General features: G+C 40.4%; 1 protein-coding gene across 14 annotated transcripts in view; it reads right to left on the bottom strand.

Annotated features, from left to right (window-relative positions):
- GULP1 (GULP PTB domain containing engulfment adaptor 1) overlaps window positions 1-23,275 on the bottom strand; it is a 369,257-nt gene that overhangs the window by 136,404 nt on the left and 209,578 nt on the right. For all 14 annotated transcript variants that reach the window (XM_075933787.1, XM_075933780.1, XM_075933782.1 and 11 more), the window contains one exon: window positions 21,245-21,306. In XM_075933787.1, the coding sequence (XP_075789902.1) occupies window positions 21,245-21,306 (62 nt within the window). The remainder of the gene's footprint in view (window positions 1-21,244; window positions 21,307-23,275) is intronic.

Below are 23,275 nucleotides of genomic sequence, written 5' to 3'. Positions count from 1 at the left end.
TTTGGACAATATCCCAGGGTTCTGTGAGGACAACGAGAACCTCTATGAATAACTTTGTTGTATATTGTTATTACTGTGCCTGTCTTCACATATTTGGTAATGGCAGTTCCTGGTTCATGTCTTCCTTCCTTTTACTTCTTGCAAACTGGGTGGAAGACATGAAGCAATGGGATAATAATGTGGTTCTATTCCTAGACAAATGGTTATGCTGTGGAGTGGGCGATATTAAGGAATTTGGACAGAACTTTCTGACAAATTGAAGACTGTGAGGTCAATGACCGACCGACCGACCGACCTTCCTTCCTATCTATCTATCTATCTATCTATCTATCTATCTATCTATCTATCTATCTATCTATCTATCTATCTATCTATCTATCTATCTATCTATCTATCTATCTATCTATCTATGATGAATGCCAGTATTCCCATGGTAATCTGCTGCTTCTGATAGAGGAGAACCAGCATGGCATGGTAGGAGCACATCACTTTGGAAATCTGTGATAACCAGCACTTTAGACATCCAAATGAGAAAACAACCTATGTGGAGCTGTATGAAAAGCTTGCACCAAACCTCCAGTAGCAAGACATTAGATACAGAGAAGCCACGGTGGCTCAGAACTGGGTTGTGGGGCTACTGTACACTACTGAAGCCCTTTCTAGAACATTGCTACTTATAGAATTATGATCTGACCAGTCAACCACACACCTTATTTGGAATTGGAGGTATGCAATCAAACAGCAGCTCATATACAACACAAAGTAAACAATATACACTGTGTTTAACTAGTTAAAATGATAAATGGAAAGTTTAAACAACGTAAGGACACTATTTCTATATTTTCCGCTAGCCCTCTGAGTTGCCACACTCAAAGAATCTGCTCTAAAAATGCTTAATCACAATTTAGCCCATGTCGAAGAAGGCCTTTCCTACTGAGAAATGTTAAAAATCTCTCTCATAAAAGCACACTCAACACTATATTTTACAATGTGCTAATTAATAATTTAAGAAAGCAAGATTTCTTTTCCCCTTTAATGTCAATTTTCCCTTCCTTTTATCCCTCACTGAAACTGTAATGCTGAACTTATGATGGGACAATTTTTGCCATAGCAATGTGCAGTGACTTCATAAACACAGAAATATTAATTCCCTATAGGATTAAGTAGAAGCACATATCATGTTTAGGAAATAAATTGTCATTTTAAACACAAATATCTTCAGTAACAGGAATATAGAAATCTACTGTCCTTGCTTTTTGGTTTAAATGGCTCATTCTGTCCCCCTCCTCCAATTCTGCTCAAGTTTGGAAGACTCTATTTTTAAAATATCTTGTCTGCTATGGTGAATTTGCGTTTTATCTTTGTACTACAGATTTAAAAATATATTTTGGTTTTAATTTTGGTGTCGTGGAAACCTGTGATTTTTAAACAGACAAAAACATATATCGAAAAACTCTACTCGTGTTCAGAAGTTTAATAGAGCTTTTCATATTTTTTTTTTTGTAAGTGGCACATTTAGGACAGCATCTGAGCACTAGTCGTTAAACAATTTGTACCATCATTGTGACCTATCATATGGTCTTTAAGTTATATTATTAATACTATGGTAATAGTGGCTGATATTTATTTGCAAATCTTATCAAAATGTGATTGATATATGTCAAAAAAGACATACAGCAAAGTTTGTTCTTTTATTAGTTCTTAATGATCAAAGAAACTATATGGACTGAAACAAATTCTTCTCAGTTACACAAGTACAACTCAAATGCCTTCAGTAGGTTAGAATTTGGATCTCACCTCGATCCTGTAAACCCTTACTCACATAAGTAGACCTCAGGAATGTGCTTGAATAAATATAAGACATTCATACCTTATGTTGACAATATTCTATCAGAGCTTGTTGGAAATTTTTAAAAGTTATTTGATGAAAAATGTCAATTTTTCTTTGTTTTCTTTTCTGATTAGCTCTAATTCCTAAACTTCACATGTTCTTGTTTATAAAACACCCCCAAAGGGTAAATTACACCTGTTTAATCTCACTGATGTCAAACTGAATAAGTCCATCAGTACATCCACTGCTGTACCCTTTATATTTCAGTTATGAATTACCCCATAATATGCACTGTAAAAAAATTTCCTTTGTTAACTTTTATTTTTTCAGAATACTGTACTTCCTTTTTTCTTTTAGATGGAAAAATAAACAAAAATACCTTATGTACCTTCTTGTTACCATCCATAATTTTATATGCAGCTAATGGGAATTTCAGAAAGAGTTTCAGAGGCTTGCTTTCTAGCTACAGTTGTATGCTCAGTACCGTGGACAACCTGCTATGGAATAATGGCTATGACCTGCACAGATGTGTGTACAAAGTCAAAAGGGAATTCTTATGTATAAAGAACAAGTTGCTCTCATGGAAGCAAAAATTCTTGGATTGGAAGGGCAAGTAGAGATGCTATGGACCATGAAAGATTTTCATGCATTCTTACAAAACCAAGTTTGGGAAACACCAGATTCAAGGAAGAAAAAAGCTGGCTACCAAAGAAGCAAAGAATAAAAATCAGAGAGGATGTTTAGAAGATCATAACCATCAGAATCAAGGACAGAAAGCAGTATTAAACAAGATTGTAGCAAATGGGGAAGATAGGGTTTCACCACCAGTGAAAAAGAGCAGGAGGAGGAATTTCACAGAGCTAGAAGTTTTCAATCAGATGGAAATTGTGGGAGATATAGCTGAAGATTCTGCTGGCTAAATGGAATGGAGAATTATATAGCAGACACCCACGAAGAAAAATCAAGCTTGCCCACAAAAAGATTTCTAAAAATGCCAGGAAGATAGAAAACCATTTTAGACATTCTATGCTAAAAACCTGGGGGAATTCTACAATTTTACAATGGCTTCAGATACAACAACTGCAGAATTCCCCACAGATTATAAAAATAATGGAAAGAACATTGTATAATGGGCAGACATACAAAAAGATGGTGACAACCCCTGAGATGTGAATATAAGATTGAATGGAGTTCTGAATTTGATAGGCAAAGAGCCACTGATGATGGTGTATATTGGCACTAAAGATATTGCTTTGTGAGACAGTTCATAGAGTACAGATGACTTTAGAGAATCTGGAAGAGTGCTGAAGGAGAAGCATGTCCAAATGATCTTCATGGAGATCCATCTTGATCCAAATAACTTGCATCCAGGAGCTTTAAAAGAGCTGTCTATTGGGCTTTCAGGACTATTAATATTGATTTTCAGTACATTTTGGAATAGGGGAAGTTCCCCAAGGATGGGAAGAAAGCTACTACTGTGCTAATATTTTCAAAGAGTAAATGGAAAGACTCCAATAATTACAGGCCTATTAACCTAACATCAACCAAAGACAAAATAATGGAAAAATGGGTATAGCATTTGATTAATAAAGAATTAAAGAAAAGTAATATGATTAATACAAATCAATATGGTTTTATAAAAACAGACCTTGTGAAAATAAATTTATAACAGATATGGTTGAGAAAGTTAACAGTATTGATGCTGATCTTTTTATTTTATACAAGTGATTTTTCTTTTACATTCGTGGCTCATTTTTAGGTACTAGAGAGGTAAAATTACCGTGGTGAAAGAAGAAAGATGCTTACTACTCTAAAATGCTTTACATAATAAATTCTGCCTTTCAAATGAAAAAATAATCTAGAAAATATATTGAGAGAATTGGTCTTATGATGAATACATTGGACTGGGACTCTGGACAGTTGGTTTAAATAGGTGCTCTGCAACCAACCTTCTGTATGATCCTGGGCAAGTTATTCAATGTCTTTGCTTGAAATCATTACCTGTAAAATTAAACAATAATACTTCCCTAACCCCACAGTTCATCCTGTTACTTAGATAGCAAGTTCTTAAAGGCAGTGACTGAGTATTGTTATGTTTTAATTTTATTATTTGTATTAAAGTAGCATCTGAAGTCTCAGCTCAGCTGCCATAAGTACTGCACAAATAGATAAAAGAGAAAGATGGTCCCTACCCCAGAAAGGTTACAACCTAAGTAAATTTTATAACTGTAATCAATTATTTATAGTGCCCAATACAATGAGACTTTGATCTCATTTAATGCTTATGGATCATGCTGACATACAAATAACATCAGGCCACATTCCTGGCCCATGTGTGGCTTATCTGTGCTATTCCAACAGCAGTGCTATCAAGTGCAAGAAACATAACTGATAGATCCAAACTAGTACTACACTGTGCTGCCTCTCATCCTGCTTCCTGCAAAAGGCTCAAAAGTGAAAGAGAAAAACACATTTAAATGGGGATCCCCCAGTAACCGAACTGAAAAAAACTGCAAGAGCATGAGAGACAAAATGGTCTATAGAGAGGTCACCACTGAGGTGAGGGTGGAGAACATGGTCTCTTGTTGGTGTGTGAGCTGCCCCCCGGCAGCCTTTCTCTCCTCTTGAGCAGACCTCCTCTCCTTGTGCTTGGTGACCTGATCCTGTCATTCTGCTTTGACCTTGTGCATGAGGGGATGCAATCACTCCATCTGCTACCTCATGAGCTCTTCTCTGGTTCATTTTTACCTGAGGCAGACATCACAGGAGATACTTTGTATGAAGCTACAGCTGCTTGCCTGAGAGAGTCCTCTTTTCTCCCACAGGGAAATGTGTGCATAAGTGGCAGAAGCAGCCACCCTCCCCAGAATAGCATCCAGCTGGTCATGGTAGTGGCAGGTGTGAGGTGTCACCCCAGAGCCTCCACTCTTTTCCTTGGGCTTCTGACAGGACTGCCTGAGCTCTTGGATTTTGAGCCTTCACTGCTAGAGAGTCCTGGTCTGACCTTTGGCCTTGAGGCTGGTGTTGATCCTGCCATAGATGCTGGCGTTCCTTTTCTTGGTGAGGAAATCATGGAAGATGGTCTTCTTCCCGACACCTCAATGAGGTCTAGGATTTCCTGTGCACTCCAGACTGGAGCTCTTCTGTGGGCCTGGGCAGTGGAGGCCCTTGGAGGAGAAGTGTTCCCAGCCATCAGAGTGTCCACCAGAGAGCTGGGGCACTCATGTCGCAGTATACTGCTCGCTCGCTTGCACAGGGCTTGCGAAGATGGCCACATGGGGAAGGCCCTTCCCCAGTTCCTAGGACTTTTTGAGGTCAGCAGGAGAAGAGCAATGGAGACACAAGATGTGGCCTGAGAGGTCATAGCAGATAGCTGAGAGAAGCCTCACAGAGGCCAATGTGGTCAGATTTCTGGCAACACAGTGTCTACTCCACCATAATTTCAGACATGCATGGTTGAGAATAACATTACTCCCCGTGAAAACTATGCTAATTCCACATAATTAAGAAAAATAGTAAATGAGAAAAAAGGGAGTGGTAGTTTCTGCTGCCTGACAGATTACTGAATGGTTCTGCAGGGTGAAAATACTATATCCCTATAACAATACATAACTTTTGTGGGCCTGAATCACATTTAAAGCAATGCCACTTATATCAATCTGGGAGCGTACAGGTGCCTTGAAGTGGGTACAAACATAGTTCTGTTCAGAGTTGTCTTCAATTTCAATGAGACTTGGGGCCTGTAAGTTTACAGAAAGGTGAGATTGTGCTCAGTGGATTGTGCAGTATATTAGTTGAAACAGCAGCTAGAGAACATGGGTTGCAAGGTGTCCGGTTTTCACCCAGACAGTTCGGTATTTTGGCCTTCCGTCCGGTAAAAAAAGAAAAAAAAAAAAAGAGAGAGAGAATACCGGACATGTAAAATATCTGGTATTTTCTGTTTTCCTCAGATGGAATGCCGGCGGTGTCTGTGAGAGCAGGGGGAGCGAGGAGTGCAGCAATTTAAAGGCGTAGTGGCTGAAAAGGATGGGGCTTCCCTGTCAGGGGATGGATGTGAGAGCAGAAGCAGAGGGAGATTTGGCTTCCCTGGGGGCGGGGCTGGGTCCCTGGCTCTGCCTCCCGCCCTCCTCGCAGCCCTGCACCAAGTTACGAAGGGAAAAGAAACTTGGGGAAGGGGAAGGAGACTCTCTTGAAATGAAAGGAAAGGCTCTTGTGTAAATTACATGGCCATGGGATAAGAGGAAAGGTTCTTTCTTGGATTGAGAACTGGTTAAAAGACAGGAAACAAAGGGTAGGAATAAATGGTAAATTTTCAGATTGGAGAGGGGTAACTAGTGGTGTCCCCCAAGGGTCAGTCCTGGGACCAATGCTTTTCAACTTATTCATAAATGATCTGGAGAAAGAGGTAAGCAGTGAGGTAGTAAAGTTTGCAGATGATACAAAACTGTTTAGGATAGTCAAGACAGAAGCAGACTGTGAGGGACTCCAAGATGATCTCACCAAACTCAGTGATTGGGCAGCAAACTGGCAAATGAAATTTAATGTGGATAAGTGTAAAGTAATGCACATTGGGAAAAATAACCCCAACTATACGTACAGTTAATTTGGCTACGACAAATCAGGAAAGGGATCTTGGAGTTATCGTGGACAGTTCTCTGAAAACTTCCACGCAATGTGCAGCGGCGGTCAAAAAGGCAAATAGGATGCTAGGAATTATTAGGAAAGGGATAGAAAATAAGACCCAGAATATCTTACTGCCCCTGTATAAAACTATGGTACGCCCACATCTGGAATACTGTGTACAGATGTGGTCTCCTCACCTCAAAAAAGATATTTTGGCCTTGGAAAGGGTTCAGAAAAGGGCAACTAAAATGATTAGGGGTTTGGAATGGGTCCCATATGAGGAGAGGTTAAAGTGACTGGGACTTTTCAGTTTAGAAAAAAGGAGACTGAGGGGGGATATGATAGAGGTCTATAAAATCATGAGTGGTGTGGAGAGGGCTGATAAAGAAAAGTTATTTATTAGTTCCCTAAATAGAAGAACTAGAGGTCACCAAATGAAATTAATGGGTAGCAGGTTTAAAACTAATAAAAGAAAGTTCTTCTTCACACAGAGTGTAGTCAACCTGTGGAACTCCTTGCCAGAGAAGGCTGTGAAGGCTAGGACTATAATAGAGTTTAAAGAGAAGCTAGATAATTTCATGGAGGTTAGGTCCATAAAAGGCTATTAGCCAGGGGATAAAATGGTGTCCTTGGCTTGTTTGTCAGAGGCTGGAGAGAGATGGCAGGAGACAAATCGCTTGATCATTGTCTTCGATCCACCTTCTCTGGGGCACCTGGTGTTGGCCACTGTCGGTAGACAGGATACTGGGCTAGAAGGACCTTTGGTCTGACCCAGTACGGCCGTTCTTATGTTCTTATGAAAGTGAAACTGGATCTGCAAGACTGTGACTAGTCCGGCTGCTCAGAACTCGCCGGCCATGGTGTGAAGCAATCCAGAGGGGGGGAAGTGCAAGATCCAGGAGGGGCCTGGCCAGGTCCTGGTTTGCTTTTTCTCAGCAGGAAGGTAGTGGGGGGCGGGGTTCGGTCACTTGGCTGGGTCTGTAGTTTGAGTCACAAACGCCTGATCGAACATGTATGTCTGGAACCTAGGGGAGCGATTGTCCTGCAGGGCAAAAGAGTCTTTGGCTCAGGGCCCCTCCCTTACCCCAGGGAATCCCTCTCAAATGTGCCCCCCCCCCGTTCTCACCTGGGAGCCAGTGCTGCTGTCCCCGTCTTAGGAGCTGTGCGCTAGCCCAGCCTTTGACTGAGGAGATGGATATAAGAATGGCCAGACTGGATCTAGCACAGTGTCCTGGTAGATTTCAGGATCCTGACCAAAGGAAGAAAAGAGAGTAGTAAAATACACCCCTTGGACTTCTAAAAAGCAGATTTTGACTCCCTCAGAGATCTGATGGGCAGAATTCCCTGGGATGCTAACATGAAGGGGAAAGGAGTCCAGGACAGCTGGCAGTATTTTAAAGAAGCCTTATTGAAGGCACAGAAAGAAACCATCCCAACACGTAGCAAGAGATGCAAACATGGTAGGAGACTGGATTGGTTTACAGGGAAAATCCTTGGTGAACTTAAGCACAAAAAGGAAGCTTACAAAAAGTGGAAACTTGGACAAATGACCAGGGAGGAGTTTAAATGTATAGCTCGAGAATGCCGGGGGGTTATCAGGAAGGCGAAAGCGCAAATGGAATTGCAACTGGCTAAGGATGTGAAGAATAACAATAAAGGTTTCTACAGGCATGTTAACAAGAAGAAGGTGATCAGAGAGGGTGTGCGGCCCCTAATGGATGAAGGAGGTAACCTAGTGACAGATGATGTGGGGAAAGCTGAAGTACTCAATGCTTTCTTTGCCTCTGTATTCACGGACAAGGTCGGCTCCTGGACTTCTGCGCTAAGTGACGCATGATGGGATGAAGATGGACAGGCCGTGGTGGGTAAAGAACAGGTTAGGAACTATTTAGAAAAGCTAAACATACTTAAATCCATGGGTCCGGACTTAGTGCATCCGAGGGTACTGAGGGAGTTGTCAAATGTCATTGAGGAGCCTTTGACTATTATCTTTGAAAAGTCGTGGAGATCGGGAGAAATCCCGGATGATTGGAAAAAGACAAATGTAGTGTCCATCTTCAAAAAAGGGAAGAAGGACGATCCAGGGAACTATAGGCCGGTCAGTCTTACTTCGGTTCCTGGAAAAATCATGGAAGGGATCCTTAAGGAATCCATTTTGAGGCACTTAGATGAGAGGAAAGTGATTAGGAATAGTCAGCATGGATTCAAAAAGGGCAAGTCGTGCCTGACCAATCTGATTAGCTTCTATGTTGAGGTAACTGGCTCGGTGGACGCGGGAAAGTCAGTGGATGTTATATACCTTGACTTTAGCAAGGCTTTTGATACGGTCTCCCACAATATTCTTGCCAGTAAGTTAAGGGAATGTGGGTTGGATAAATGGCGGTAAGATGGATAGAAAGATGGCTAGAACGCCGGGCCCAGCGGGTAGTGATCAACGGTTCGATGTCAGGATGGCAGTCAGTTTCTAGCGGAGTGCCCCAAGGTTCAGTTCTAGGACCAGTTTTGTTCAATATCTTTATTAATGACCTGGATGAGGGGATGGATTGCACCCTCAGCAAGTTTGTGGATGACACTAAGTTGGAGAGAGAGGTAGATACGCTTAAGGGCAGAGATAGGGTCCAGAATGACTTAGACAAATTGAAGGATTGGGCCACAGGAAATCTGATGAGGTTCAACAAGGACAAGTGTAGAGTCCTGCACTTGGGACGGAAGAATCCCAAGCATAGTTACAAGCTGGGGACCAACCAGTTAAGTAGTAGTTCTTCAGAAAGGGACCTGGGGGTTACAGTGGATGAGAAGATGGATATGAGTCAACAGTGTGCCCTTGTAGCCAAGAAGGCTCCTGACAACCAAAATGATTAAGGGGCTGGAGCATATGACTTATGAGGAGAGGCTGAGGGACTTGGGTCTGTTTAGTCTGCAAAAGCGACGAGTGAGGGGGGATTTGATAGCAGCCTTCAACTTCCTGAAGGGAGGTTCCAAAGAGGAAGGAGAGAGGCAGTTCTCAGTAGTGACTGATGGCAGAACAAGGAGCAATGGTCTCAAGTTGTGGTGGGAGAGGTCCAGGTTGGATATTAGGAAAAACTATTTCACTAGGAGGGTGGTGAAGCACTGGAATGGGTTACCTAGGGAAATAGTGGAGTCTCCATCCTTAGAGGTGTTTAAGTCTCGGCTTGACAAAGCCCTGGCCGAGTTGATTTAGTTGGAATTGGTCCTGCCTAGAACAGGCGGCTAGACTTGATGACCTTCTGAGGTCTCTTCCAGTTCTATAGTTTTATGATTCTATGATTCTTGTCTGCCCACAACGGCCAAATTGGGTTGCGAGGTGTCCGGTTTTTGCTCGGACAGTTAGATATTTCGGCCTTCTGTCTGGTAAAAAAAAACCAAAACCAGAGAATACCAGACATGTAAAATGTCCGGTATTTTCTGTTTTCCTCAGACAGAAGGCTGGCAGCATCTGTGAAGGGAGCGAGGAGTGCAGTAATTTAGAGGCGCAGCTACCTCTTTTTTTTTTGCTCAACCAATTTTTCCCTGCCTGTTCGGGATGTTTTGTGAAGGTATCTGGCAATCCTAGAGAACAACCTGAAGCCTGGCAGATAGGGGGTTAAAATCCCTGTTTAAAGCAGCCTTACATTGTTGCAGCTGCTGTTAGTGATTCAGAAAGAAGAACAACCTGCAGTTTGAATGGCCTGCAATTCAGCAGACAATCTAATTGTGAAGCCAAAATTCCTGGAGGGGAATGTCAATAGCTTAGACTGATTCCAGAAAGATGGAAGGAGCAGAAAGGGATACTAAGAGAATAGTACACATCTCTAATCACTGGGCTTCAAGGAACAAGCTCCTTTTCACAAATACTTCTCTACTTTGTTTGCCACATTTCTGTGGTTAAATTTCCTTTGATCAGGAACAAAGAGCCACATCTCTGAGTAGCCCAACAAACATATTGTAGACTTCTTTTTGTCTCTGCCTGAAAGAGGCCATATCATTCTGGGTGGATAAATCCCTGTGGTATAGTTTTCTTTGATCTGGAACAAATAACCACATCTCTAAATAGCTCATCACACATCTGGTTCTAAATAAGTAATTTGTAATCCAGTGCTAAGGAATTCCCAAGAGAATGCAGAGTATCCCCAACCGCCACTGAAATCAACGGAAGTTGAGGTTCACCATCTCAGAATATTGCTCTACTTCCTATATTAGATTTAGCATACAAAGTTAAATTACTTTTAAAGAAGAAGAAAATGTCATTTTAAAAGCTTTAACAAAGCTGCTCTGATTTTACTTCTTAACATCAGTCTTCCCAGCTGGATTCATTTTCTCATGACAAACACTACACTTAATGGTCAGGTCTATTTAATGTAATAAACTCAGGAGCCTCGGAATTGAATGGTATCATATTTAAGTCCCTGTTGGTGTGCTACTGACAACAATGATAAATATCTGGAGGAACATAGCAATCAACCCTGCATTGTTGATTTAAAAATTCCATTTTAACTTTTTTAAACTTCTATGCTTAAGTAGAAAGTAATTTTCCTGACAATATGATTTCCCACTCCTAGCAGTATACTTGGAATATAGAAAGAAAATGAAAATAACTGTGGCTAGGAATGTTGTGTCCTCAGGCACATGGGATATCCAATATCCATGTGATAAAATGCAAGGACATGGTGATTTCAGGAACACATTAACAAATAGAATGCAAAATATGTCTGTGCAATGTATCTAGAAACTTCGTAATTTCTTATTCTGTGCACCCAAAAATAAAGTCCACCAATCCCTGAAGACTACTTCCACACATATGAACCTCTGAATAGCAAAGCATATCCCTCCTCCCTCCTTTTCCTCAAAACAGTGAAAAACCTTTTGTAAACAGAATTATATTCTGATATGTTGTTCTGCAGCTTGAAGACTGAAGGCCTGATTCTCCAATTGCCTTGCACTGTGTAGTCATTTTTATCGGTGTAGAAAGAACATAAAATGATTGAGGACACCTTTTCATTCACTTTTATATAGCAAGTAACAATTACAAAGTGCAAGACAGGTGGAGAATCAGACCCAAAGGCTACGTCTACACTGGCCCCTTTTCCGGAAGGGGCATGTAAATTTCTCTAGTCGTCGTAGGGAAATCCGCGGGGGATTTAAATATCCCCCGCGGCATTTAATTCAAAATGTCCGCCGCTTTTTTCCGGCTTTTAAAAAAGCCGGAAAAGAGCGTCTAGACTGGCCCCGATCCTCCGGAAAAAGTGCCCTTTTCCGGAGGGACTTTGAAGTTGGAATAAGACCCTCCGGAAAAGGGCACTTTTTCCGGAGGATCGGGGCCAGTCTAGACGCTCTTTTCCGGCTTTTTTAAAAGCCGGAAAAAAGCGGCGGACATTTTGAATTAAATGCCGCGGGGGATATTTAAATCCCCCGCGGATTTCCCTACGACGACTAGAGAAATTTACATGCCCCTTCCGGAAAAGGGGCCAGTGTAGACGTAGCCAAAGTGTTCATTGGCTGCGTTTTCTGCCATACGTGTATCAGTCCTTCCCTTTACTTACATGTTGTAATTGATGCATTTGCATTGTGTTAATCAATTGTGTTGGACCAATTCCCAGCTCCGTTCCTGAAGCCTTATTGAACTGAGCTTTATAAAAGGGTTCTATGGGGGTGGGACAGCCAGCTGTGAAGCATCAGATCTCCCCATAAGAAATTTCCCCAGTGGAGCTTTGTTAATCTATTGACGCCTTCCCAGCTGTATAGCATTCAGTAGGTATATAACCCTCTTAAATAAACTGCAGCTTACTCATGCTATGGAACTATTCTGTTCTGCTGCCTTTTGGGCTTTACATATTTATTCAAGGACTGGACAGGGTCTGGCCCATTGTGTAGAATATAATGTTACAACACTGGAGTTTTGGGTATTTGCATTTTTCCAGAAGCTTGGTTTGGTCTCCACAAATCATTTATAAAGCTGCAATAAGGCAAAATAGGGTCTTCTCGTAGTATTTCCACCATTCATGTACTGAATTCCAATGAAAAGAACAGATGTCTCATTATTTTGGATCATAAATAGCTTCCTGAGTGAAAAAACAAAAACACAAGACATGCGAACATTAGAACCTGAACGTGTCCCTGGAATAAATATGAACTTTGGGGTAAAAGCAGATAAACAGGACAGTCAGTCCATGAAGAATTTAGCATCCAGAAATATAACAAGCTGAACGAAAAGAAAAACAGACTAGAGCGTACCCAGCATTTATTGTGCATCTAAATAATAAAAGAATCACCAGTAAATTATTTTTCAGTTTACAAATATGGGGTCAGTATAGTCTAATTAAACACAGCTGATTCCCATAAGATTTCACTACAAAAAGAGAAATGTAAAGATAATGCAAGTTATATACAAAAACATGCAATATGCCTTACTGTGTTCTGGAGAAGTACCATTGATCTAAACCAGGCCTGGGCAAAATATGGCCCACGGGCTGGATTCGGCCCACCAAGCAACCAAATCCAGCCTGTGGATGCAGCAGAGGGCCTCAGCCACACACTCCCCAACACAGCTTAGAAAAGCAGTTGCTGCAACCGTTTCTCTTTCTCAGTTTTAATTCTGGGGGAGAGGGGAATGATGCTCCATATGCTGCTCCCACCCCCAACACAATCCCACTAGCCAATTTCTGGCCAATGGGAGCTGCCTGTTTGAAGACAAGGCACCACTTCCCTGCTCCCTTCAGGGTGGCTCGGAAGGCAGTGAAGCTGTCCTAGAAATGTGCTAGGCTGCTGGCTGGGAGTCACCTAGGTAACTCTCCTGGCAAGAGCCTGCATCTGGCACCCTAGCCCCTCTCTCCTCCCAACCCTCTGGTCCCCTACCCCTGCCTCTCTACTCCACATAAGCCAAACCCTCTGTCCCACTCCTGAACCCATACCCCTCCCAGTCCCTCCTCCCCAATCTCTTGCCCAAGGTCACAACCCAAACCCCTGCATCATCTTATATCCCCAGCTCAATTGTATTTTATTTGTTTCTTCATTCTTCTCATTCTTTAGCTAATGATCATCTTATTGATCCTACTTACAACTCAATTAGTGTGACTGGCAAACCTTTTAGTTATCTAACTACTGTACTTTTATATGGAACAACTGTTAAGACTTTAGCCCATTGATTTTTCCTAGAATCCCAAGTGATTACAACCATTTATTTTATATTATATTACACTATTAAGTATGATTTTTCCTCCCTCAAATTTATTTATGCTATAGTCAATTTTTCTCATGAAATGTTTTCAGATAATCCTTTGGAGAAGATTAAACAATTGTATTTCACTAGTTCAATGCAGCAGCAAAATAAGGGCAGTATAAACAGTGTGCAGACTCACAGAGAGGAGAAGTTCCACAGATTGGAAGAATCTAATTGATAGTATATCATTAACCCAACAGAACATGTTCTAGTTTCCAGTGAAGTACTGTAGCCAGACATGAACCCCCATTTTAACATCCATCTTTGTCTGCTTGAAAGCACGCAGGGCACACAGAGCAGAGAAAAACATCATGATCTTTGAAAACCTTGGAGCAGGAGGTTTAGATATGCTGGCTCAATGACCATGGACAACTGTAAGCAGAGATAAGAGGGTGGTCAAACTAATCGCTGACCAAGAGGCTGCACAAAAGTGCCCTTGACTTAACCCATATTGATACGAACACACAGCCGTCCGCGGGAGGAGGAATCTCCCGCCCAACAAGAACATCCGGCACTCCTAATTTAGCTATCTTCCTCTCTTACAAGTGTAAATTAACTTGAAACTTGCTTGTAAGAACTGGCACCACAAAACGGACCAGTACAATCTGGCCTCTTAAGATAAGAAAGAGAACACGGGCCCCCACGGGTATAAAGATGAGTCCAGCAACACACTTACTCTGTGTGTCAATCTACCACCTATCTGCTGGTTGGGTTTGGTGTTTGACCTCCCGAGGTTCCAGAGGGGACGCCCACCTTATATTCGTCTTTCCGAGGAATTGAGGGACCGACCCTGGCCTGACACGCTGGAGTCAAGAGGCACAGAAAAGGGTAAAAATTGTACCTGCCTGTGGTCCTTTGTTTAAGTATATGTATATACATAGTGTTAGAGCTCTTTAAAGATTAAGCTGTCACTTGGTACCATTATTTGTATCTTCTATCTTTACCTTTTTTTCCTGTAACCATTTTTTAAAGACTTATATATATTTGCTAGCATTTAAGAAATAGAGCAATAGCCATTGTAACCATATGATTTATAAGCTTCTTTAATAAACCTGTAACTGTTTAAGCTTTAACCTGACTCCTTCAGTTGCTGTAACAGAACCAAGCACAATTTAAAAGAATTTCAGCCGGTCATAAGGGACAGCTATAGGAAGAGCTTGGGCGTTTGGATCTGTGTCACTCCCAGGTGACAGGTCCGTTGAGGCAACTCTCAGTCTTTCCTAGACTGCCCGCTGTGAAGGAATCCTGTGTTCTAGCAGCTAAAATCTGAGGTGTAATAAGCTCTTCCTATACACAGGGGCATCTGTTGGCCTGCTGGCTACCCTCTGAGAAGGGACCCCGGTCCTAGCAATAAAGACACGGTCGTTAAACCTTTTCTCGGAAACACACACATACACACACTGCCCTGACCGTCAGCTGACAAGTACGTGTGAGTTTCATTATAACTTCAATGGGACATGAGCAAAACCAAAGGCCCTTCAAAATTGCTCTATGAAGATTCAACAAATGACAATTTTTAAACTTCAAGTTACATCTCTGGAAATATCCCATTTGATGTAGTGTACAATGCTAAATGTCAAAGTAGGGTAATGTAAACTTGCGGTAGGAAGAGGGATATTGCACAATGGAAATATTTCCACTGGCCTTCTGTGTAAATAATTTTTATTACACTGAATTTGTCATTGCACAAAACATCAGAGCATGCTGGATTATTGTTTCAATGTATGGTTGTCCTATATAATATTATTATCTTAAAATAAATGGAACTAACTGCTTGAGCCAAAGATGGAGAGATACACAAACATGGAAGATCTTGCTACATATATACAACCGCTCTCACTGGTTTCTGACAGGTTTTGTATACTATGTTTTAGTTTGTCTGTGCTCTATGTGTGTGCACACACAAACACTACACAGTAATATACAAAATATACATTGTATTATGTTTTTACATATCTATATATAGAGATAAATTGGTACAGTCAAGTCCTGCACTAGATCATATAGCATATATCTCTTATTTGCATTTTGTATCTCTGTTTTGCATTCTGTACTTGGTCCCTGCACCAAGCCAATTACTGTAATAAGTTTTTTGTGTAGGGACCAAGTGCAGAATATGAAAGAAATCTGTGTAGCAGATGCCAGATTTTTTGAGTGGGCTCAATATTATAATTTGCCCTTTAATTGTAATTTCCAATGTGTATTAGTTATACTTTATATAGCCAATATTCTGATTCCTTCAGTTACAGCTATATAAATAAGACTTATTTCTATATAACTCATTCATGTAACTGAGTTCAGAATTACGACAAAGATGTTTGACCAATGTCTTTCTTATTTTGTCATCTATATTATTTTAACCACAGGACATGAAAAAAAAATTAAAAGTAATAGAAACATAACTTGATTCATAAAATTTTGGATACTTCTCATATGTCTTCTGATCTTACTATGCTGTAGTTTGTTGTTTGAAAATTCCAAGCCAAACATTACAATCTAAGGTCTATTTTTAACTCTCTGGAGCAGGGGCATTAATAATTCTCTGACATAAAATTTCATTCAAACCAGAAATGAACAAGCTTTAGAACGAACTAACTGAATACTATTGGAAGTCAGAGTAGTGGCTATTACTCGACTACACAATATATACTATCTATTTATTAAAACTGAATACTGTATAGGTTTTGGCATTGTTACAGACCAAATTCCAGTAATCTGAGTATTTGCTCTGAGTTTGTGTTTGAGAAATTAAAACTAAGTGTTTTCAGTTTTTTTTTTTCAATTATTTATCACATGTGAATTCTCTTATGAAAGTATCTATTTACTGCATCCTTTTTGCACATCCCTGGATATTTCCTGGTTGACTGCAAGTAGTACAACAGCAGCATTCTGGTGCAGGCATTGATATTATAAATTTAGCCCACAGACATCTTAAAAACGAAGGTGGGATACAAAATCTTTGAAGTTTAATTTCTATAGCTGAATATATGAAATATGGTCCAAATTATCCAAAAATTGTGGATGAATTGAAACTAATGCACATAAAAAGGAAACATCTGCATATATACACTAGCCAATAGCCACATACCTATCAAGGTATGCAAGATATCCCCACTTATGCACATGTATTGGGCTTTTATATATATGGCTGACTGGTTCACACAGCGTGAATGTGTTTTTGAACTTGGGAACCTCTACTGGACAAGTGCTATATTTGGTATACATTATTTACATTACTACACAATAATCTTAATTATTGACAGGAAAGTTAAGCAGCAGAGTCAGCTTTGTGTTAAGAGAATGGACTGAGACTCAAGAGATCTGGGTTCAATTCCTGGTTCTGCTGCAGATTTCCTGGGTAACCTCGGGCAAGTCATTGAGGGTCAACTTTTCAAAAGAGCTTGAAGCTCTAAAGGTTCTGTGTAAGGACCTAAGTAGTCAGATTTTCAAAAAGGCTCAGTATTCACCAACTCCCACTGAGTAATGGGAGACAACAGGAATTGTGAGAAGTTGAGAAAATCTGGTCACTTTACTTAGCTGCCTCTCAGACAGGTGAGTTCCCATGAAAATGTGTCTCCTTAATCCCTCTGCACTTTACTTTCCTTTCTCCCACCCTTTGCTTCTTATTCAAATGTTTGATCCCTCAAACACAACTGCATGGGCAAACTCTCCCTGAAGTCATAGGGAGTCTTTCTAACAATTTGCTTTGGAGATCTAAAGTTCAAGATTCTTTGGGGGAAAGGAATGTCTCTTACTATGTGTTTGTTCTCTGTTTGGCATAACTAGGGATCCTAATGTAAAACAATAACTAATAACTATGTATCATTATATGCCTGTTATATTCTCCCTTTCTCTTTCATTCGTTTTTTTTCTGACATTTTAGAACTGTTTAGAATGTCTCACTATATTTAACACTTATCTTCGGAACTTTTTATTATATCATGTTTTGTCATTTCCATCTTCCCACACCATCAATGAGAGGCATAAAACCTGAGTAGCACTGCAACCTTGTTTGTTCTGACCTGGACTGATGTTGTTCTGACCTGGACTGATGTTGTTCTGACCTGGACAAACCTGGACTGACCTGGACTGATGTTATTCTGACCTGGACTGATTTCTGTGGATGCAATTGCAGTATAGACTCTAACTAAAGTTGCCTCTGCTGTACTGGAAAGTATAATATATTGCTAATTATTTATGGAAAGGCCATCCAAAGCCACCTTCTATATTTTTTACATAAAAGCACCATTCTGCAAGGTGCTGAACCTTCTCAGCTTGTACTAAATTTTGATTAGACTTTTCATATAAAAGATCTATAGTCATATATTGCCTGAATACTGCCTTTTTCCAGTTATGTATTACCAATTCATTTTCCCCTTTATCTCAGAAATAAGCAGCATCTTCGTACAAAAAAAATCAGGAAAAATCTTAGTATATTCTTTGTCTTATTCTGGATAATTTATTTTAATTTAAATAAATTGACTTAAACTGACTTATGTACTTGGATAGGATTCTGTGGTATTTTCCATCATAAAGTTTATATTCTATTTCACTTTTTAAGCAGTTCATCTCCCACTAAATGAATTTTCTTATCAAATCATTCCGATGAGAAATAGTGTCATGATACTTTTATTTGTCAATGTTCAAATGCAGGAGGAGATAGTTATACAATACTGTACAATTCTCAAAGGGTTACTATTTATCTGGCCAAAAAGCATTTTCTAAAAACTAATGAGCCTAGTCTCAAGTACTTCATAAATGCTTCTAAAGCTCGTATTATTATTTCACAAAATATATAAAATTGGTTGAATAGACTTTTTCATGTTAAGAGAGTTACAAAATTGGAGTGCTACAAAAGGCAATGATGTACTTACGTACATATGTTCTTAATCTTTAAAGCAAAGGGAAATATTGGAAACCACTAAAATATAATGATAATGACACTTTAAAGTTGGGATTAAAAAAAAAAGATCCTTAGTTGGTGTAAATTGGCATAGTTCTCTGGACTCACTGGATTGATGCCAATTTACATCAGCTGAGGATCTGGATCTCAATCTTTCCAATGTAGGTAGCCAGGAAAATTATTGCCATTGGTGAGGAGCCATGGGTTTGAAATATTAGAGCTGTATTGGATTTTATATTTATATTGTTAATGAATAGCAGTCTGGTTTTCTAATAAAAAGTTGATAGAGTAAAATAATTCTTCTTTACCACATAGAAATCATATTACCGGTAATCTACAGCATCAGATAATGTAGTTAATATAATTCTAGGGCTGTTCTTTTGAAATACAGATTATAAACAGAGAATTCAATATAGTAGTTTCAAACTCAGGCACTGTGATCTGTTACAAGCTATGTTCCATTTTTATATATCTTTGGTCCCTACATCTTATCATATTGTTTTCAAAATGCAAGATGAAAGCACAACTGGCATCTGAATTGACAGAAATGAATCTCTATCACCAGAATGTGAAAGCCCTTTAAGAGTTTCACTTGTGATGTACCAACTTGTGGTTACAATGCTGACTGCTGAGAAACAACTGAACTTTGCAGGCCTAAAGCAACTTTCTGCAAGATCCCATTTAATGAGCTTGTGATTATTGCTGAGGTGCTTCTAGCAAATCATGTGCAGAATCTTGTATTTGATGTATCTGCCAAATACTTTTTATACCGATGCTGCTATGATGGAAACCAGCACTGTGCTTTCAGCACTGGAAAAGTAACAAAGATACACTGGTAAGTAAACACATTGTACAATCTGCCAATGCTCAAGGTAATAAGGAGATCCAACACAAATCAATGGTGTGAACACATATTACATGGTAGACACACTCTAGAATGCATTCAGCCACATAGTTCTTTGCTTGGAATGACTGACCTTTCCAATATGCCTGTTGATGCTGGACTGTTCTTTTTTATAGGTATGACTGTGTCTTCTACTGTTTTCTTGTTACCTTCTATGTTTTGAAATACTTTTCGAAGTATCTATACTAACACATATCTCTGAGATTTCCTTACCTCTACACAGACTGAAGAAAGAAATCAGAACTAGAAAAGAAAAATGAAGATGAAGGAGGTAACTTTGTCATAAATATGTATTTTATGACAGCAAAGCAGAGTAACAGTTTTGCTCTTGAAACAACAATCCTACCAATCTCTATATCAGGGAAGACTCAGACTCATAGACTTTGCAGTCAGAAGGGAACATTGTGATAGCTATTCTGATCTTTCTGCACATTGTAGGCGACAAAACCACATCCACCCACTCCTGTAATGAACCCCTAACTTCTGGGTCACTTCTCAAAGTACAGAGAATTCACCTTTCACACTAGTTTAAATCTGCAAGTGACCAATGCTGCAGAGGAAAGTGAACCTTCCCCACCACCGAGTCTCTGCCAATTTGACCCCAAGAAAATTCCATCCCAACCTCAAATATGGTGATACAATCTGAGCATGTAGACAATACTACGAGGCAGATTTTGGGAAATTAATACTTTATAATAAACTCAGAGCCCTTCCTGTGCAGTGTCCTATATCAGACACTGGGGATGTTTGCAACGGGCAGTTGCTGAAGTGCTACATGCCATTTCTCCCCTCAATAAACTTACCAAGCTCAGTCTTGAAGCTAGTTAGGTTTCATGCTCCCACTGCTCCTCTTGGAAGGCTGCTCAGGAACTTAAGTCTGATGGTTAGAAACTTTCGCCTAATTTTGAGCCTAAACTTGTTGATGGCCAGGATATATTCATTTGTTCTTGTTTCCACACTGGTGCTTAACTAAAATAACTCCTCTCCCACCCTGGTATTTAGCCATCCGATGTATTTATATAAAGCACTTACATCTCCCATTGGTTTTCTTTTGTTTAGACTGAACATGCCAACTTCTGATCTCCTCCCATAAGGTAGCTTTTACATTCCTTGGATCAGCATGTAGCCCTTCTTTGCATCAGAGCATTCCATTAAATATTTTCATGACTATATTACACTAATCACATGATCAACCAGTACACCCAGGTCTTTGTCTTCCTCTATCACTTCCAAATGATGAATCCCCACCTTATAGCAAAATTCTTGTCTGACGATCTTCAGAATTGGAAATCTTTCTAATGGTTTCTCATCACCTGCCTCTCTAGGACAGATCCAAAGTCCACTACATAATCAGAACCACAGGTGTTGGTCAGATGTACAGAATGAGGAATAAATCCACACCTCTAAGACCATGAGGTGGTTGAAGAATCTGTCCAATAACCTAAAACAGCTTGACCCACTGAAGAACTCCAGGTGGAACAAGAGAGAGAATTCATGCAGCAGGGGATCCAGCAAATAGAACGTGGTGACATGTTTTTCCTGAAACTTTTTTCATCAAAGAAACAAAACTAAAATGCAGGCTTTAGATCAATGGAACATTTCACAAATCTTGTGGTGCTTTCACAGAATTGTTTCAGTAAAAAAATATGGAAGCATTTTGATGTTCTAAAAATTAAATGTTTCAATTCTTCTATTCAAAATGACATTTTATTTCCTTTAATTTTTATTGTTTTTTAAATGTAAAAGAGAAAACTGCCATGTTCTTACCTTTGCATTGTATGGAATATAATGTTTGGATAAAGCCTCAGGAGTGTGCATCCATGTTTTGTCTGCAAAAAGCAAATCAAAAAATTGAATGACATTACATATATTATTGTTTTTAATGTAATTTTAAATGCATCAATCACACTAATTTTATTAAGTTCATTTCTACAATAGATAATTATAATGAATTTCATTACCACAGTATCTGAGCACCTTACAGACCTACGTGAATTTATCTTTGGGAGGTAAAGCAGTACTATTATCCCAATTAACATTACCCATCCCGTTGTGATGGTAGATGTACACTCAGGTTGGCCTGACACGGAGGCAAAAGCAGACCCAGCTGCCATCTTGCCCGTGAAGGACCTGCTGTGCCATGGCTGTGTCCCTGCTGCTCTACTCCTACCTGGCATCACTCAAGCACACCATGCACTCAAACCCGCCAGAAAGCACTGTAGGTGTCATGTTATTGGATTTTAAAGTGAGTAGGCAGATTACTGTGGCACCCACTAGTGTGTGTTTGGTCCAAGTTCTATACAAAGTGGGCCACGTGAAGTGTCAAATAAAAGCTTATGCTCTGTTGATTCTATGTATGCTACTCATGTACCTGTATGGTTTTTGTATGTGAAATTATGGATATGGGCTCTTGTTCTTGTACAGGCAGTCCCCGGGTTACGTACAAGATAGGGACTGTAGGTTTGTTCTTAAGTTGAATTTGTATGTAAGTCGCAACTGGTATATATTGTAGGGGAACTCTAGCCAAACATTTCTCCAGAGCTCAGTCTTATTCTCCCACACCTCACTTCCTCAGTCCTTTATTCTCAAGCTGAGGTGTCTGCTGAGAAAAGCCGCTCTGCGTCTCCTTGGTCTGCTGGGGGGAGCGCTAGCTTCGCATCTCCCTGGTCTGCTGGGGGGAAGCAGCTAGTGCGGGGTTGCCTCACCCCGTTTGTAAGTAGGTATCCGATGTAAGTCGGATCCATGTAACCCGGGGACTGCCTGTATTTTAAATGTTCTCTATCTGGGAGACAGCTATGGGCCTCAGTTGCCTGTTTGATCTGAGGAAGTGGGTCTGGCCCACGAAAGCTCATCATCTAATAAACCATCTTGTTAGTCTTTAAAGTGCTACATTGTCCTGCATTTTGCTTCAGCTACCCCAGACTAACACGGCTACATCTCTATCACAGTTGCCTGTTGTGAGGGATGGTTATTCTATGAATATCTGTGCTAATTAGCAATGCTGCATGGACAACGGCCCTCGGAGTTGCCATTACAAGAGGAATGTGTCTAGAAACCTGCAAGCCAGCCAGTGCATCATGGCTACTTGTATGCAAGACAAGGACAGATCACATGATCATGTGACCAACTCCAGTTTAGGAGGCATGAGGACTATAACAGTGCCATGAGGCTGTCTTCATCTTGTGTTTAACCCTGCTGCCAGGGAGGAGTGCACATTAACCTGGTAGCGGTTAGTTGGTCTGCAGCGACTCGCTTAGAAAATGAAAGGTGCACAAAGCACCTGCGCTGCACTTTCCCCTCCCGCCTCACCTCCGGCTGGTGCCTCGGGACCTGCCAAAGGCAGGGGAGTCTTGCGAGAAGCCTGTTCTCAGGACGGATGCCTTTCCTTTATAGTAATATAGATTTTACATATAGAAAAACCAGTCACTGAGAGGCTAATGGCCACATTTGTAAAGGCACTTGGGCTACGTCTACACTGGCCCCTCTTCCGGAAGGGGCATGTAAATTTCACGAGTCGTCGTAGGGAAATCCGCGGGGGATTTAAATATCCCCCGCGGCATTTAAATAAAAATGTCCGCCGCTTTTTTCCGGCTTTTAAAAAAGCCGGAAAAGAGCATCTAGACTGGCCCCGATCCTCCGGAAAAAGTGCCCTTTTCCGGAGGGTCTTATTCCTACTTTGAAGAGCGTCTAGACTGGCCCCAATCCTCCGGAAAAAGTGCCCTTTTCCGGAGGATCGGGGCCAGTCTAGACGCTTTTTTCCAGCTTTTTTAAAAGCCGGAAAAAAGCGGCGGACATTTT

Source organism: Pelodiscus sinensis, chromosome 7 (assembly GCF_049634645.1).
Source record: "Pelodiscus sinensis isolate JC-2024 chromosome 7, ASM4963464v1, whole genome shotgun sequence".
Taxonomy (NCBI): domain Eukaryota; kingdom Metazoa; phylum Chordata; order Testudines; family Trionychidae; genus Pelodiscus; species Pelodiscus sinensis.
The sequence above is the reverse complement of the archived record's forward strand: the minus strand, read 5'-3'. Positions and strand labels throughout refer to the sequence as shown.